Source organism: Populus trichocarpa, chromosome 16 (genome assembly GCF_000002775.5).
Source record: "Populus trichocarpa isolate Nisqually-1 chromosome 16, P.trichocarpa_v4.1, whole genome shotgun sequence".
NCBI classification, from domain to species: domain Eukaryota; kingdom Viridiplantae; phylum Streptophyta; class Magnoliopsida; order Malpighiales; family Salicaceae; genus Populus; species Populus trichocarpa.
The window spans coordinates 11,362,200-11,380,075 of NC_037300.2; the positions used below are offsets into that span (position 1 = coordinate 11,362,200).

At 32.7% G+C, this 17,876-nt stretch overlaps 1 protein-coding gene across 1 annotated transcript; it reads right to left on the reverse strand.

The window, feature by feature from the left end:
* Window positions 1-6,566: 6,566 nt before the first annotated feature.
* On the reverse strand, window positions 6,567-11,788 carry LOC7466045 (probable anion transporter 3, chloroplastic). The gene is made up of 7 exons (XM_002323519.4): window positions 11,222-11,788; window positions 8,262-8,488; window positions 7,830-8,178; window positions 7,696-7,740; window positions 7,249-7,533; window positions 7,121-7,154; window positions 6,567-6,997 (listed from the first exon to the last, which is right to left on the reverse strand). Exons 1-7 carry the CDS (start codon window positions 11,651-11,653, stop codon window positions 6,828-6,830), a joined length of 1,542 nt encoding a protein of 513 aa, XP_002323555.3. The 5' UTR covers window positions 11,654-11,788; the 3' UTR covers window positions 6,567-6,827.
* Window positions 11,789-17,876: the final 6,088 nt, after the last annotated feature.

Genomic DNA, 17,876 nt, shown 5'->3' on the forward strand with positions numbered 1-17,876 from the left:
GGATGTGAACCTTTTGACGTGGTTTGGTGAAGGTTATAAGCTTCAAAGTTGAGACAGGAATATTTGGAGCCAGAAAGAAAGGGATTTTTGTGCTAGAGTTTGACTGAAAATCCGAGCAAGAATGTTTTCAACTCCCCACCTAGAGCAATAAAGTGATGTAATTAAGCAGAAAGCAAGAAAGTCGCTATTTTTGTGTGTGTAATTGAGTAGATCCAACAACCAATAAACATAGGGTGAGTGGTTTTGAGTTTGCAAGGTGAATAGTTGCTGTCTGTCTCTTTTTATTAGTGGAGAAAACAAAGTAAGTTTTCTGTTCACTTGAAAATAATCAAATATGTGACGGAGAAAACTTGTGATTTGGGATAACGATATAAGCCAATGAAAAAAAAAACAAGCAAAAATAAATAATAAATAATTTTAATCATCATGTAAATTATGGAATATTTTATTCTATGCTTTTTTATTAAAAAAAAATTACAAAACCTAATAGACCTTGGAAAAACACTGTTCACTAGAAATGTTTAATGACGGTTTTGTTTTTCCCCACTAATAACCATTGAACTGATTATTAGGGCAATGAGATTTACATAATCTATTAGTCATTACCATATTGATCGGAGATAAATATATCTTTTTTACATTTTAAAAGTATAGTAAAACTATTAAAATACCAATGAAAGTAAAAATTTTAAAACTAGCATCCAATGACTTTTTCGTATTTTCCTACTGTTTTTTTTTGTTATACGCAAGTTGGCTGAGAGATAATTTGATATTTGAATAAATATAAAATATAATGAAAAAAACAAAAGTGACCGACGCCTATAACCTTTGGGTGTCGCATGTGGCACCTCTCGACAACGAAAAATTCCCACCCGCTGTGTCATTGGAATCTCTATGTCGAGATCTTTCTGGTGGGGTGGCATGTGGTGGTGTCAAAGTGTCGGCTCGACGCTGGCGACCTTTTGTTTTTTAATCTCCTTCCACTTTTCTCTCTCCTCCTCTCGAAAATCAAAATGGTCGTACAAAATTTCAGAGTTTTTCTTTTATTTATTGAGATTTCAACTCTTTTAGTATCAAGTAATGTCAAAGAACGATCTTTCATCTTAATCTCATATCCCTTCTCCAGCAATTGCCCTAAGCTCAATATGTTGCTTTTCATCGTTGGTATATAATAGACATCACCAATAAATTGATGACTTTCATCTTTTAATTTAATCAAAATTGTATCTTTTTCTTTGATGACAACCTTTGAATGATCTGCAAAGGTGACATTACCTCTAATTACTTCATCAAGCTCCATAAACTTGTCTGTCTCCACACGTGTGGTTATTGGCTTCATTATCTAGGTACCAGATGTTCTCTTTGTCTTGCATTCTCTCATTATGCACTAATAGTAGAGTGACTTCCTTCTCTTCTTCTATCATAAGATTAACATTCTCTTCAACCCTCTTGGTTATATATATTCCAACAATTCTTAGCATAATGACCTGTCTTTTGACAATTATAGTATTTAACTTTTAATTTGTCAAACCTGTTGTCAAATCTGGATCTCGAATTGCTACTACCAATTAAGCCAGTCGACCGGTTCCCTTCATTCGGTCGACTGTTTGATTTGTTGGGGTTGCCTCTGCCTCCTCTTCCAAATCTTCCTCTTTCTCTTTGGGAATATCCAAAACCATCTTGCTTTGAAAAAAGTGTTTGTGCACCCACATCCTCTTGAATCTTATTGACTCTTTACTTATGGGCTTATAATTTTTCCATGAGACCTTGTATTGAAAGAAAATTCATATTTTGCGATTCCTCTATCGCGACCACCACATAATGGAACTTCTTTTGCAACGAGCATATGATCTTCTTTACCACATGTGTCTCTTCCATCTTCTTCCCATATCTCTTTATTTGATTATATATGGTCAATACTCTTGCAAAGTATTCTGAAATATTCTCTAATTCAAGCATATGTAACTTTTCACAGTCACCACGTAGTTTTTGTAAACATACCTTTCTCACATTGTCAGCTCTTTGGTTTGATTCTTGCAAAACTTCACATGCTTGCTTTGCAGTAGTTACGTTAGCCACTATTTCAAAAGTGGCGTCATCTAGACATTGATGGATGATTGTTAGTGCCAGTTGATCCTTCCTTCGTGCCTTTTGCACGACCTTTCTTTGGACTGAAGTCAACATTGCTCCATTTATAGGCTCCTCAAAGCCTTTTTCAACCGTCTCTCATATTTCTTGAGAACCTAGCCAAGCTTTTACTCGAATACACCAAGTTTGATAATTGTTCTTTGTCAACCTAGGACATTAAAGTAGCAAGTTTGAATTTGCCATGTTAAATAATCAAACCTAAACTTTAATACCACTTGTTGGAAAGGAAGGATAGGGCGTGATATCTAATTTATAAGAACAAACATAAGAACAAATATAAGAACAAGAAGAAGAATGAGATAAATGATATTTTATTAAGAGTTTTCTTAAAAGATATACCTTTCTAGGGCTTTTCTATATCTCTCTCAACTTGTGTATGATGATTAAGATTACAAGCTTATATATAAACCTCATAGCTAATCAAGGAATTAAACTTTTAAAGAAAATCCTAATCTAATAAGGAATCTAACATTCCAATTAAACAAGGATTATAATAAACTATTTTATTATAAATCCTTTTTCTTCATGAATTTCTATATTAATTAAGATTTTTTTTAGTTAATATTAAAACTTTTATAAACTCTAAATTTTATTAACATAAATCCTAGTTGATATTTAATTTAAAGTGAAGACACGATTGTTGCTTGGAGAAGAGGATGTGGCTGTTGTTCAGTGATGTGAGGTAAAACGTGAGTTGATTTCGGTGTGGAAGGCCGGTAGCTGTGAGGGAGACTCTGGCTATTGCTGATTGTTGATGAGGAGCTGCTGGTTTTATGCTGCCAACGATGACTTTAGACAACGGAGGAACTGCTGCTCACGGTATAGATAACTAGCTAATGCTGAGATGAGCTGCTACTGCTAGTGCTACTCACGGTTGATGCAGAGGAGATCACTAAGGCTTAGCTGCTGTTGCACAGCTTAGAAGAGACTCCTGTTGCTGGATGGAGGATGAAGCTGCTGAGAGGAATTCCTGCTCACGTTACTGCTGAACTGAAATTGGTGGTCTGCTACTGGAGTAGCTGTCGTCCGTGGCTACTGCTCTTGGTCTTTGAAGCTGGCGGACAGGGAAGCTGCTGGTTGCAGTGCCACTCACGGTGATTGATGATGGCTGGTGATGTGATGTGGAAGGAGTTAATTAAAAAAATAGAAAGGGTACGGTGTCTTTTTGGGAATGTGAGGAAGAATGAGATGGGTGTATGGAAGATGGAAGGGTGAAGGTTACGGGTTGGGTTTTTTTTTTTTTTTTTTTTTTTTTTTCAGGAGAATGTTTTTTTGCGCGTGTGTGAGCCGGTGAGTGGGAGAGAGTTTTGATACGTGTGATTCTTACCTAAAATTCTTCTCTCCTCGTGTGTTTGGTATAATTATTTATTTATTGACAAAACAAGCTTTTTTTTTTTTTCCTTTTAATTGCTTGGTTTTCAAGAAATTAAAAAACATTTTGATCTTTCATTTTCCTTTTTTACAATTTTGGTTTCCTTGTCTGAATTTTTTTTTTTTCAAAAAGGTAACATCAATATTGACTCAATAAAATTGCTTAATGATTTTGAAATAAGTGTGTTAAAAATCAAATGTGTCAAAAATGTTTTTTGAATTTTTAATTTTTTTGAAATGACATTAAAAATACTAAAAACGATGCAAATACATCAAAAATATACATTTCTTAGATTTTTTGTTGTTTTTTTTCTATTTTTATTTTTCAAAAAAGTAAGGAAAAGAATGAACAAAATCGGGTTATGACAATATTCATTTAAGTTTGATTAATGAGTCAAGAGTCTAAAGTCTCCAGGATAAAGTTTTTTTAAAGAAAATTATATAGTGATTATAATTATAAGAATTCATATTGCATCAAAACATTGTTCCTAAATGTTCCTGATTAATGCTATGTTAAGGCTTTATATTAATTAGAATTATTGAGACTGATACATATTATGTTATTTTTTTAATGAAAAAATATAGTTGTTCTTATACATTGAGGAATGAGTGAAACCTAAAAATAATATATAGGTACTTATTAATCAAGAACGACTTGATTGTAAATTAGTATGAGAATTCCTAGTGTGTGTAGCGTACATTCCATCGAATAGGAGCTGTTCGTGCCTTCTTGGCAGCATCTGCGTTGTTTTCTGGTTGCCAAAAAGGCCAATCGTTGTCTTCTTTAACTTTTCAAATAAAGGCACATCTAATTGGGCGGCTTGATGATAGTTGAATTTTTTTCACCCTTTTCTTTCTCTCTCTCTTCCCCTTGGAAACTATGCTAGCCTAACCAAAATCAAAGGTTGCACTCCATTTTCTTCTTATTTAAATTGTGGTCCTCATTCTTTTTATTGTTTTTTATTTGTTTTAAATCTTTTTTTTTATTTTGTTAAATTCCATCCCTTAACATTTTATTTTATTTGATTTTTATATTAGATTTGGTACTAATTCTTTTGATTGCTATTTTTTAACTTGTTTTTTCAATTTCATTTCTTATTATTTTATTTTATTTTATTTTATATTTGATTTGACCATTATTCTTTTTTTCCTTGGTTCCTTTTTTGAAATTAGTTTTCTTTTTTCTAATTTCATCATTTAATATTTGATTTGTTTAGAATTGTGATTCATTATTTTTTTTAGTGTGATTATCGTAATCTCATTATCCAAGTCATATATATAACATTTTAACCCATATCGATATCACTCTTTTTTTATGTGTGTTTTTTTCACCGATTTAATTTTTTATTTTATCATTCAACATTAGATTTATTGAAGATTAAGCTTCTTTAATTTGTTTTTTTGTTTTGCTTTCTATGGTGATAACTTGGCCTTGTGGTTTGGGTCATACATTTGCCGTGCTAGCTCAGATTGACTCATGGTTTTTACATTATTTTATCTTATTTTATTTAATGTAAAATTTATTTTTCATTCTTTTAATTGTTTTTTTATCCTTTTAGAATTGATTTTTATTTTAGCCTTAAGGTGCCGTTTGGTATTGTGGCTGCAGGTGAGGTTCACCCACAACCACAAATATTGTTGTTTGGTATTGCAAAAAAAAACAATTTTTTACTGATAGAGTCCACCATAAACCGTGGTTGTGCCACAGGTTTACCGAAATCACAAGAAGCAGCTCTTTGCTGCTTCTTGTGTGGAGAAATCACATGAACATTGTAGTCATGCTCCACTGTTCACGTGAACAGTGGAGCATGGCTACACTGTTCAATGAACAGTTGAGCATGCCTCCACTGTTCATGTGAACCGGACCGGATCCGGTCCAAAGCTAAAAATGCATTGAACCGGGTCTGACCTGACAAAATAAATAAAAAAATTATTTTTTATTTTTAATTGTGTTTTATTAAAAAAAACTAGTGTTAAACATTATTCAATGACACTACATAAATTAGATGGAGATCGCTTGATGACGTAGCATTTGCAGAATTTAATCGCAATCCCAATTTTGTTCATGATTATATTTTACTTGATGTTATTGCGCTCTTAAGAATTTTTTGAAAACTGTAGTCCTTGTCGGATGTATTTCATACGTGATGGAATTGTAGATAGTTTAATGAAACAATAAAAAATATTTTATATAAATTATTATTTATTTCATGATGTAATAGGCTAATAGCAATAGTTAAATCTATAATATTTAAATTAAAAACCATCAATATTAATAGATATATTTTTTAAAATTATTTTATAACCTCAATTTCAAAAGTATTCTTAACCAAACACATTAAATTATTTTTTCTTTAACCTCAATTTCAATCACAGTTTTAACAAAATATATATTTTTCCAAATCAACCTCAACTAAAAGTACTTTTTATAAAATAATTTTTTTCAAACCATAACCATAACAACTATCATAGAACTAAACACATAATATTAAATTGTTGAGAATTCAGGATTAAGCTTCATTATTTTTTTTTCAATGTAGTCGTTTTTCTTTCATTATCCGAGTTACATGAGAGGTTAGTCATCAAACTCTCCAAATCAAACATCCAATCGATTAATTTTTTTTTTTTAGTTTAACGTGGGTGTCCGGGCCAGCTTGCGCGCACCTCGACTAATCCCACGGGCCCTGAAGTTAACGACCATGTAAACCTCCAGTGGCCATCATATGAGCAACCACATGGCTCGAACCTGAGACCACATATCCAATCGATTAATTTTCTATGTACCGACGGTGGGAGTTTCCTTATTGACGTGTTGCCTCCATCTTTTGTCAAAGCTTACATTGATTGACGGGTCGTCAATTCCAGAGTTATCACTGTATGACACGCCTTACAAAGATACGCAGGCCCAGCATGGGTGAGCTAGCTTCATTGATGAGAAGTTACCCCGATGCTTAATTGTTTTCAAGTGAATAGATAGTTTTTAAAATTATGATGATTTATGTTTTTATGACAGCAATATTTCTTTCACAAGCTCATTCTGATGGATATATCGAAGTGAAAAACCATTAAAAGAATAATAGAGATGAATGTTGCACGCACGTAGTCAACATACTATACAGTATACACCATCAACTCCCTCCATTGTAAACATTTCATGCCTAAAATATTTGACTTATAATTTTAACCTACGTGAACTCGTGTTCTTCACCCTTTTGTAACTAGTTTACCTTCATTGATATAATAATTCCTAGTTCTAGACCTGTGCTGTTTCCAGAGCAGTGGAAACTTCATTTACACTTGAGTTCAGTCTAGAAAACTCGCTCTCCTGTAGCATACAAGTTCCAAAAGATGGCTGTAACGAAATAGAGCCCTGCTGTGACTGTGAGGAATGCCTGAAAAGATCCTAGCCACTGAACAAAATAACCTGTTCCAATCGTGCTGATTATTGCTGCTAATGTCCCAGCTGAATTTGCAATTCCTGTATGGCAGATCATTCAATTGGAGAACGGCATTATGTTTGGTGACAAAAGTCTTGCGTATAGGTATCTGAAAGAATATTGATTATCCAGTTTAAAACAACGGCAAGATGCCCAGAACTTACCATGGAGGAATCCTGCATACTGAGGTGCTATATCCTGATTAAAAAAGAAAAAAGAAAAATGAAAATGAGCGCAACTTGGAGGTGATCCAGCTAGCTAATCAACTAGTTACAAAGTAGTTGAAACTTACTTGCATGTTGAGAAGAAAGCCAGCTTGGCTGAAAGAGCTCAAGCTCAGCGCTATAGTCATAAGTGCAGCTGCAGTCACTGGTGTCTTGGCATAATTTAAGCAGAGCAATGAGACACCAGGTCCAATGAATCCAATAGACTGCATGATCTTTCTGACGATTGTCAAAGAGTAGCCGGCCTTAATCAATGAATCAGATAATGCTCCTGCAACATAGCCAGAGACTGCCATTGTTCCCCATGGAACAGCGCTAAACCAAGCCGCTTGCTTCAAGTTCACATTAAACACCTGCATTCATAAGGAAGAGTGGAAACTGGGATAAGTTTGGTGATTCAATAGCATATGGTCCATGGAAACTGATTCATGCACAAACTGGCAGGCGCGCATCTTTCAACCATGATCCTTAAAGACATTACTAACATAAAAGAGATGGAGGAAACAGGAGCTTACAGTGTTGAAATATATAGGCATCCAAGAGAGAAGAACGAAATATCCCTGTGATTTTGAGCATGTAAGAGAATATTAAAGAAAAACTTCAAAGCATTCAACAAAGTGAAGAATTAAACTAATGTAATGTAGCTCACCCAATTGTTCGTTATATTAGCAAAAATAATAGCCCAAGATGGTGCTTTTGACAATAGGAGACGAAGTGGTGGAAACTGGCCATCACTTGCTGGAGAATCAGTTTTACCAGCTTGGATTAATCTCAACTCTGATTTGCTAACAAAAGGGCTGTCTCTTGGATCACTTGTGACCCCATTTGCCCATCTTGTCAGCCATAGTAGCCCAAGAGAAGAGAAAAGGATAAAAGGGCCAGAAATCCCAACTGTTGACAGCATAATTGGAGTCAGCAGTAAGCCTATGACATTTCCAAGATGAAATCCAGCCATGGATATTCCAACTGCACTCGCTCGTTCATGGGTTGGAAACCACCTAATCAAAGATGTACAAGAACAGAGTCAAGCAACGAAGAGTACAAGCTAGCAGTTTTCTGTCATACAAGCAATTTGCATTACCTTGATGAGAGGGTGCTCATGGAAGGCAAAGCAACACCCTCGGCAAGTCCAAAGAATGCACGAACGGCCAGAAGGGCGACGGTGGAGTGGTTGGCAGCCCATGGAGTAAGTAGAGTGGCCAGAGACCATAAGGCCACACCCCACGCCATCACTCTTTTTCCTCCATATCTGTCTACCAGGACTCCTCCTATGACTGATGAGAATATGTATCCCCATAGAAAGGATGACTTCAAGAAATAATTAACAAAAAAAAGTTCACTTTAATCATCCACCACTCAAGAATCAACTAGTAAAACAACATCAAACCAAACTGTTAAGAGAAAAATAAAAATCATACGCAATGACCAGTCTGAATTCCATGTGAGAACTAAATTGTGCCTCCTTTTTTTTAATGGTCAGACTCTCAGAGTATGTTTTCGACTCAGTATTTACTTGTCGAAATTAAGCATTTTTTTATTTTTCTTCATATATGTCTTTAAGATTTGAGTCATGCCACCTACCACTGACTATGCCTCCAGGATTTTCTTTATTTCTTTAGTTTTTTTATTCAACAACCCTTTAATTGTCACTTGCGAGACACGGATCAATAAATAAATCATTTGATGAATTTTCTAGTCAGAAGTTATGGGCAGTAGGTCTGCCATATGTGTCCGAGTCACGCCTATTTTGACGTCTTACGCTTGTTACTTGTCATCAACAGTGTCTCTTACGCTTGGTACTTGTCATCAACAGCCCACAACAATATGTCTCACGCGTTGTTATTAGTTATTAGATCCGGTCTGACCCGACAAGTTATGTCGGGATCCGGGTAATCTAAGATCCTATTACACTGTAAAAGATAAATTTGGACATGTAATTACCTAGAAGAGATATAGACCAACCTGTCAGGTTAACTTATGATCTAGCACAACTTTGCGGAGACCCATTATTAAAAAAAAATAAAAAAAAATTATATTATAAATACCTCGCATCATATATTTTTTTAGAGTTAAAATAAATCTTTTTTTGGTGGAAGTTAATATAGTCGTTTAAGTTTAAGAGACATTGCCTCGAGCTAGGGAGATTTTTTTTTATTTAACCTTATTTTATATATGTTAATTTACTATTTAGTATTAATTCATGTCAAAATTTATTATATAAATATTACAATAAAGTTTTAATTTGAGATTGGATTCTCTATGTTTATAAAAAACAAGTTGTCTTTTAAACTTTATTATTTGCTGTATATATAACTTTTATTTTCATGATTGTTTCTTAATTTTTTTTATATAAAATATTAAATTTTTAATTTTTTTTAATTTTCCTAAATAAACCAAAATGATCTATAATCCAGTTACCTGGCAGATTAACTCCAATGCAACTGCAAGGAAGGTGGGTAAATCCTGATCTGGTCCAAGGTGCGAAGTTGTAGGGTCCGCAGTCTGCACCAGTACTAGTTAAACCTTGCCCTGGATCTCCTTTTGTTTTATGGGACCATGTGGGTTTGGCTCGGCATTCTAAGGGCCATTCGCTCACGGCACACTGTTTAATGCTTCACGCAAGTGTGTTTGGGATTCTAATGTTTTTTTTAGATTATTTTAATATAATAATTTTAAAAATAAAAAATATTATTTTAACAATATCTAATTTCAGCCTAAAAGTATATTTTGATTAAGGTTTCTTGCAAAATAAAACACATAACACTTTAAAGCAACTTTGTTTTAAAACAAAATAAAGTACCTCGGGTTTTAATTAAATGTATAGAATAAAAAATAAAATAGTTTATTGTGAAATCTTCTTCTTAGTTAAAAATAGTATATATATATATATATATATCACATAAGTATGTTACCAAATACTTTTATAAAAAATAATCAAATCCTAAATGACAATACACCTGAAGCACTCAAAATAATAACAAAAAGATTTTAAGTTTTTTTGTTTCGATTATCCGAACTAGTTTGTATATACCTTAATTAATTTTACAGGTCCTGAAATTAACGATTATATAAATCTCCAGTAATCATCATATTAACAACTATATAACTCAAACTTAAAGTCAGGAAGAATAAATCCTTTAATCTTAAGTTCAAAAAAATTTCTAGTTGCCTTAGATATCCATTATAAGAGGAAATAATTGCCTCAAATATCCACCAAAAGAGGAAATAATTGATTGCAGGCCCTTAATTCGAGAAATTATTAGTGTAATTAGATGTGCCTGCCTCTTCTTGACTTTGAAGAAGAAAAAAATTATTATCAAATTGACAAAAAAAAAAAAAAGAAGGAAAAAGAACTATCATCAAATTTCTAATTAAGAAAGGAGAGTAAGAACAAGCTGTGAATTAAACCTAAATTGTAACGTAATGTTTTTTTAAAATAATGTAATTTTAATTAAAAAAACTTGAACCCAAATTAAGTTTTAAATAAATTTGAAAAAATAAAAAAAATAATTTTTAAATAAAAAATAATTAAAAAAAAAACTTTTATGACATTTCCGAACGGGTCACGAGCCAAAATGTTGTAGGTAGGACGGGTTAGCCATAATTTCAAGCGGCGGCAAGCCATCACAACACAGCTACAGCTATCACTTTCTCAACTACCACACATTATCTGTCATTTTCCCTCACTTTTCTTTCTGTTTTTTCAGCTATTGTCGCCTGTTAGGCTCGGGGGATGCTTCAAACGATTATACTATTTCACATATTTGGATTTGAGCTTTATAAATCTTCACCCATTTTAGTCGGATGGCCGGCAATGATAATATAATGATTAAGATTAATATTATTTCTTTGTTCGAAAATCAGACACGTAAAAACTTAACTACACTACGGACCAAAAAACTACTGGATTGTAAGACTAGTTCGAGCTTCGACTCTCGGATTCATGTCGAAAACCCATAAATTAGGGTAAAATAAAAAATAAAACAAAAGGGGAGGAAGAAAGAGCTAGGAAGCAGAAATCTCAGGAAATAGATTTGGTACCTGTACTATGCCCAAGAAAGAACTGGACCAACCAAATTTGGTAGCAAGAGGAACGACAGTGACGGACATTACAACACGATCAGCATTACACAAGCACATGACACATGCCACTAAAGCCACCACCTTAAACCTCTCTGGGATATCAAGCATCTTACTGGCTACTGCTTCCTCTCTTCCTCTCCCACCTCCGATCAGCATTCCCCTCTCTATGCCCTCTGCCGTGCACCTCACCGTGAATAATCGCCCCCCTTGCTTCACCTTTTCCCTTGATTGCTCTCTTGTTCTTGAGCAGCTTTCCCATTTGATAGGCTTTGATGGGATTCTGGGCTCAAATCTCAACTGGGTTCTTCTGAAATGAACCAAATTCGATTTAGAGTTCAAAAAAGAAGAGGTGTTAGGTGAGGAAGAATGGAGAGCAGATTTAGCCGCCATGAGAGAGAGAGATGGATGGATATAGTAGCAGCGTTAAGAACTTGCATTTGTTCTACACGTATATATAAATATATCCTACTGGCGAAAAAATGGGAAGTTGTTGAGTTTTGGGGGTTGTTGAGAAATATTATGCTAAAGAAATGGTCTTTTTCGCTCTTTAATCTCTATATGAGTCTCACTAAATTGTATGTTCAGACTAGGGGTGTCCAAGATACTCCTACGTGGCAACGCGTGCTGCCGTTACCTAGATCACCTACCTCTCCTCGAAGTGAGTATATTAAAATTTACTATAATAACCCTCTACTAGTAGATAATCCATGGCTAAAAGTTGAGAATAAAAAACTGAAAATTTATATAATTATTAATTTTAAAATTATAAAATTAATTAAAATATATATAAGTTTCTGAACATCTATATTAATAAAAAACAATTATTATAATAACTCCTTTAAAATACTTTCATTTCTCCTGTTTTGTTGTTTTACAATGTAATATAACAGGTTGTTTGAGATTATTATATTCGATGTTCTTTAAAGTTTTTTTAAAAATATATTATTTTTTACATTAACAAACCAAAATAATTAATTTAAAAAAAAAATCATTCCGAAACAGCGGAATCAAAGAATTGTGGCTCGAAAGTGTCTTTATTTGAGTTACATTTTGAAGTCCTTTCAATCCTCGTTGCAATTGAGAGCACATCTAACATTAATGAATTCGCTTTGAATCTTAAACATTGAAATGCATGGTGCTTTTATGATCAGAACAGTAAACTATTAAAAAAACAATTTGATTCAATTTAAATTGAAATAGTATATTGACCCGCGTTTCATGGTGGGTCAATATCAATTTTTTTACAATGTAAAATGAAATTAAAAGTATAAATTTTTTTTTAATAATAATAATTACTATTATTAGAATTATATTTATTAATAAATTTAAAAATAAATATTATTACTATTAAAAAAACCATAAATTTGATTTGAAGGGTAAAATTAAAAACTATAAGAACTTTGAAAAAAAACCAAGGAAAAAAAATAAAAAATCAAAAGGAAAAGGACTGAATTGAAAAACATAATATACACAAATTAGAATTGAAGGTCTAAATTGTAAACACATAAAACTCAAACAAAAGAGAAAAATATCGAAATAAAAAATCAAAAGAAAGAGGATGGATTCTGAAACACCAAAAAAAAAAAAATAGAGACGGATTTAGGAGAACTGAAACTATAAAAGGAATAAGAATAAAAAAAGATTAAAAGAATGAGGATTGAAATGAAAAACAAAACATATAAGAAATTGTAATTGAAGGACAAAATTGAAAAAAACAAAAAACAAAACTTCTATAAAAGGAGTAAAAATGAAATAAGAAATTCAAAGAATAAAGACTGAAATTGACAAACAACAAATAAAGATGACAATTGTACACCTTAGTTGTTAGGAGAGAGAAAAGAAAGAAAAAACGCAAACAATCAATCACCGGCAGTAATTTAACTATTATTTAGCTACACGCGTGACACCATGTGAAAAAAGGTCATGGCTGCGCATTCAAGGAGAAGACGAATGACCAGATTTGGCCACCGAGCGGCGTCACACATGTAACCTGAATGGCGCGGACGTCACCTACTCGCTGGTGCATGTGGAACAGGCACCAGCAGCATTTTGATTTAAGAATAAAAAATAAAATGGAAAAATACCAAAACACCCTCATGGTCCTCTTAATTACACAAAATACCCATGTGCAAATATCAAAATACCCTCAAAGACAAAGTTTTTTTTTTGTCTTTTCTGAGGCTAAAAATGTTTTTTTACGGTACATAAAATTGAAAAAACCCAAAATACCCTTGTCCAGCAGCCCATCGTTTTTTATATTGGGGGAAAAGAGGTATTTTTACTGTTACGAATATTATAAAAAGCTAAGAAAGCCCTTGGTCAACAATTCTAAATTTTGTTGACTCTAGAGGTAAAAGAGTATTTTTAGTGTGTTAAAAAATTTAAAAAGACACATATACCCCCAAACAATCTTCTAATAACCACCTAGCCAAAGGAAAAGACTCAAATACCTCTAAATCGAAGGCTTAAATTTAAGCCACTCAAGGGTAAAAAAATAATTTTACTGTAATAATCCACAATAATTTATGGGTAGAGTTACAGTAAAATCTCCATGCCATTTAACTTTTTTCTTAATATTACCCAACACTAATGTAATGAAAAAACAGGACATTTACAAGCATTTAGCATAGATTTTGAAGTAATCACAGTTTTCTTATTTATTTATAAGTGAACCAACTCAAAATATGAAATAAGCAATATGAAGATTTTCATATTCAAATGCTCAAATAAGTCAATGCGAATTTAAAAAATGAAAACTGTTACTCATACACAATAAATTTGTGAAAAAACTAATAATGAATTATTTTATTCGTTTACATTTTTTTATACAATTTCTCTTTTTTTTACAAGCAACTAATTATTTTATTCATCTTATTAGTTATTTCCTTATTCAAATATATTCTCTATTATTTTTAGTGGGCATAGATTTTATTATCTCTATCTTTTTTCTCAAAATAAATAGTAAAAAGTAAATAATAAAATGTTACTATTACGATATTAGTGTAACTTTTTTTTTAAGAAACTTTTGGCTCTTAACATATACCATTTTAAAAAAGAGTTTGCTTTTTACAAATGAGTATTTTAGTAAGTTAGCACATTTAAAAAAATTATTTTGTAAAATAACACATGTGCAAAAATATTTAGGGAACTACCACGGGTAAGAGTGTCGCAGATGCTAATTGCGACTCGCGTGTCACAGATATGATCTTTGACTCTTCTAATAGAGGCATCATAGGGTAGATTATTTTGCCATCAACTCCCTGGAAAAAAAAAAAAACCAACAATTCGCACAATGACAAATAACTATTTTTCCAGCATAAAAACACAATTCACATAAGCAGCATATAACATATTCAATCGTAAATAAAAAAAAAATTAGACTGACGATTAACACAACATAACATTTTATTAAATATTAAACTAACTAACTAACTCACTAACTAACTATATATATATAATTTTTATAACATATAATAACATGTAACTATATCTAATAATCTCCCTAACTCGTAGAAAGGCCTAGCGCACTAGTGAATGGGTGTAGAGCACTCGTGTATGGGTCTGGAGTATCACTCCAACTCTTCCAACTCGAGGACAGGTTTGTAATATCCTTGTAAGTATGAGGACCAATAACATTTCAGCTCGTGGACGGGCCTGGGACACTCGTGGACGGGCCTGGGACACTCGTGGATGGACCAACATCCCCAACACTCCCACGATAAGCAATCTCATCTTTCGATAATGCTGCTTCAAGACACTCAACCTTCACAACCTCTTAAAGTCCACCATAGTGCAGTGTTGGCATTAATACATCTCATCTCATCGACACCTTCACAAATAGTCGTTACTGCTTTCTGAGCTTTCTGTACCAAATAATTAATCTATATACATACATTAAAAACCAATTAGTAGTCATCATCCATAATAAAATTAATTCGATATTTAATAAATATAAAAAATATTGCATAAGAATCGACTCTGTCTTAAATATTGATGGGTATAGTGCATCGAATTTCGTGGATGTCTCAGGAAACATGATCAGGTCAGTGTAATGAAACAATGTGTAATGGACTAATATCATGTCATATAGGTATCGATATCAATCGTTGGGTGTCGCTCCTTAAAAAACATAATATTTCCTAGCATTCTAAATATCAATGTAAGATGCGTGAATTACCAACCAGTTCTCCTCGTGCTTCCCCTAATAACTAATATTGTGCAGCTTGTCTCTAGTATCAACATAATCAAGAATATGGTGAGATAGTCGAAACTGTCACATTCAATTTATATATATAACATGTTGACTATAATCAATTATATTTTATTATTACTGAAAACCAATAGAAAGTGGCCTCTGAGTGACAGTGTCAAACATGTTATTACCCCGACTCTTTGGATGCCTAATATAAATATACTCCTATGACCAGATCTATATTAATGAACATTAAGAATTATAAGTTAGTATTTAAAATATTATTAATTCTAATAATCAAATAATTTAAAACACATATACCTGAAGAAATAGAAGACATCCAAAAATTTGTCTTCTCTTTTTTAGCCATGCTTTACATAGGTGCCAATATAGATAAGTAAGCATGGCTCCCCCCAATTGTAATTCAAAAATGGCCAAAAAATCATCAAGTAGTGCTATAAAGTATAACAGTACTGCATTGCTAGCAGTACTCGTGAAAATTAAACCTTTAAACATGTGTAATATGTATGCCCCAATCTATATAATCAGCTGGAATATTGTCGTATTTGTTGTGGGGGTCTAAAAATTAGCGTCTAACCATATCAACTTGATGCAGTCGCCCCTATAAGCATTGACTGGAGGCACCCGTTCTAACAAACAATCATATAAAGTATCTCTATCAATTGAGCCTCCGCGACTAGTCATAAGTGTCTCATCTATCGGAAGACCGGTTAACATTACCATATCATAGAGTATTGGTGTCATCTCATCAACACGTAGATAAAAGGTGTGTGTCTCGCTCCTCTATCACTTAATCAATGCTAAAATCAATGTATGGTTAATTGTATAAGACGCAACTAACTGACCTCATAAAAACTAGCCTCGATAACATACTAATGCACACACTCTTGCAAATCCATCAATGCATGTTATTTAGGTGTGACCGGATCACCATCTTGAAAATCAAACAACTTAGTTAAATCATCAATTAAAATCATTAAAATTATAATAATTAACAATTTGAATTAAAATATTTATCTGACCTCTTCGCTCCAAATATCATCTGAATGATGTTGATCTTGCATATATAACACCGATCTATCATTAGGACCTGCATCAGCAACAAGGTGGCCCTGCCTGTTGGCACTCTTAGAAAAGGTCGAACCTTCTCTAATTCGAACCATGTTTATCCCAAGGTCCTACATAAAAAAATTATTAGCATTTACAATATAATTGAACATACATATAGTTAGATTTAAAAAATAATTGGATTTGACATAATTTAAAACAAATAAAAAAAATAACATACGTTATCTAGTTTCACAAGTTTTTCCGTTATGAAACCGTTGACTGCATATGCCATATCTATTGAATGAGTGCCCCTCTCTAGCATCCATTTCATTATGTAAACAAGTGGATTTCCTTTGATCCTTATTTGTCCACTATCTAGTTGGACATTCATATACATCTGGACCGGTATATACAGGCCATAATGACATATCAGGCAAGGTTTGAAAATGATGACTATATGTATTTTTGTACGACAAGTTGGAGCAGAAAATCATCAACAAATTATACATAGTTCATATTTTGTAAAGTGAAACATGCAATTAGATGTGAACATGGTCGATGATACAATCGTTATTTGACACAAGTACAAGTTGCTTCATTAATGTTAATGGTTTCCTGTATTTTTCTTGTAATACTAGCTGTTGAAGGTATCTCTGATTAAAATATACCATCTTCAAGATTAAATAAAGATATTAAGTATAATTTAGAAGTTGCCGTATCAACATGTATTTCAGCTAAGATTTTTAGATAACACAATACATCAAGACTAAAAACTTTTTCAACTTTATCTTTGCACTCTTCAATATTTATTACACCTGAAATAATTATTTTTTGAAATTTATTATTTTTTTATTCGTTAAAAAAAAAACTCTTGACAAAGGATCTAAAGGTTCAGATAACTATCGCCAGTTTTAGAAAATCGAGAAGAGCGAGCTCATCGTTTACTCTAAACTTTGGGTAAGTAGGTAGTCACCATTCTCTTGATATTTTCTGGATATGGCCCCTTCATTCCTCTTTTATTTTAGTTGGTCATTCTAGTTAAGATAATTTCTTAATACAGTCCCTTTCTCCATTTTCAATCTAATTTACCATTAATTTTTGGAACTTGGTCCCTGTGCTCCTGTCATTTCTTTATACGACCCCTCTAATCATTCTTAATTTAGTTTTTTTCTGTTACCTTAAAGTCTAATTTACCTTCATTCTTGGCAAGCAATCTGACCATTTTTCCGATCTGCTGTCCTAAATTAATATTAAATTGAACGGAAATTAATTGAAAGGATTGATCTAAGAAGTTTTCTTGAACGGAGGGACGAGTTAAAGATCAAAGGGTAAAAAAGAAAACGTGTAGGG

What these genes read in the sequence shown, in the direction of transcription:
- LOC7466045 (XM_002323519.4), bottom strand. Translation starts at nt 11,653, where the DNA reads ATGGCGGCTAAATCTGCTCTCCATTCTTCCTCACCTAACACCTCTTCT. An exon ending in CTTTCTTGGGCATAGTACAG is followed by an intron (nt 8,489 to 11,221) that starts GTACCAAATCTA and finishes TATTTCTTGAAG; the next exon opens with TCATCCTTTCTATGGGGATA. An exon ending in TGCCTATATATTTCAACACT is followed by an intron (nt 7,534 to 7,695) that starts GTAAGCTCCTGT and finishes TTATGAATGCAG; the next exon opens with GTGTTTAATGTGAACTTGAA.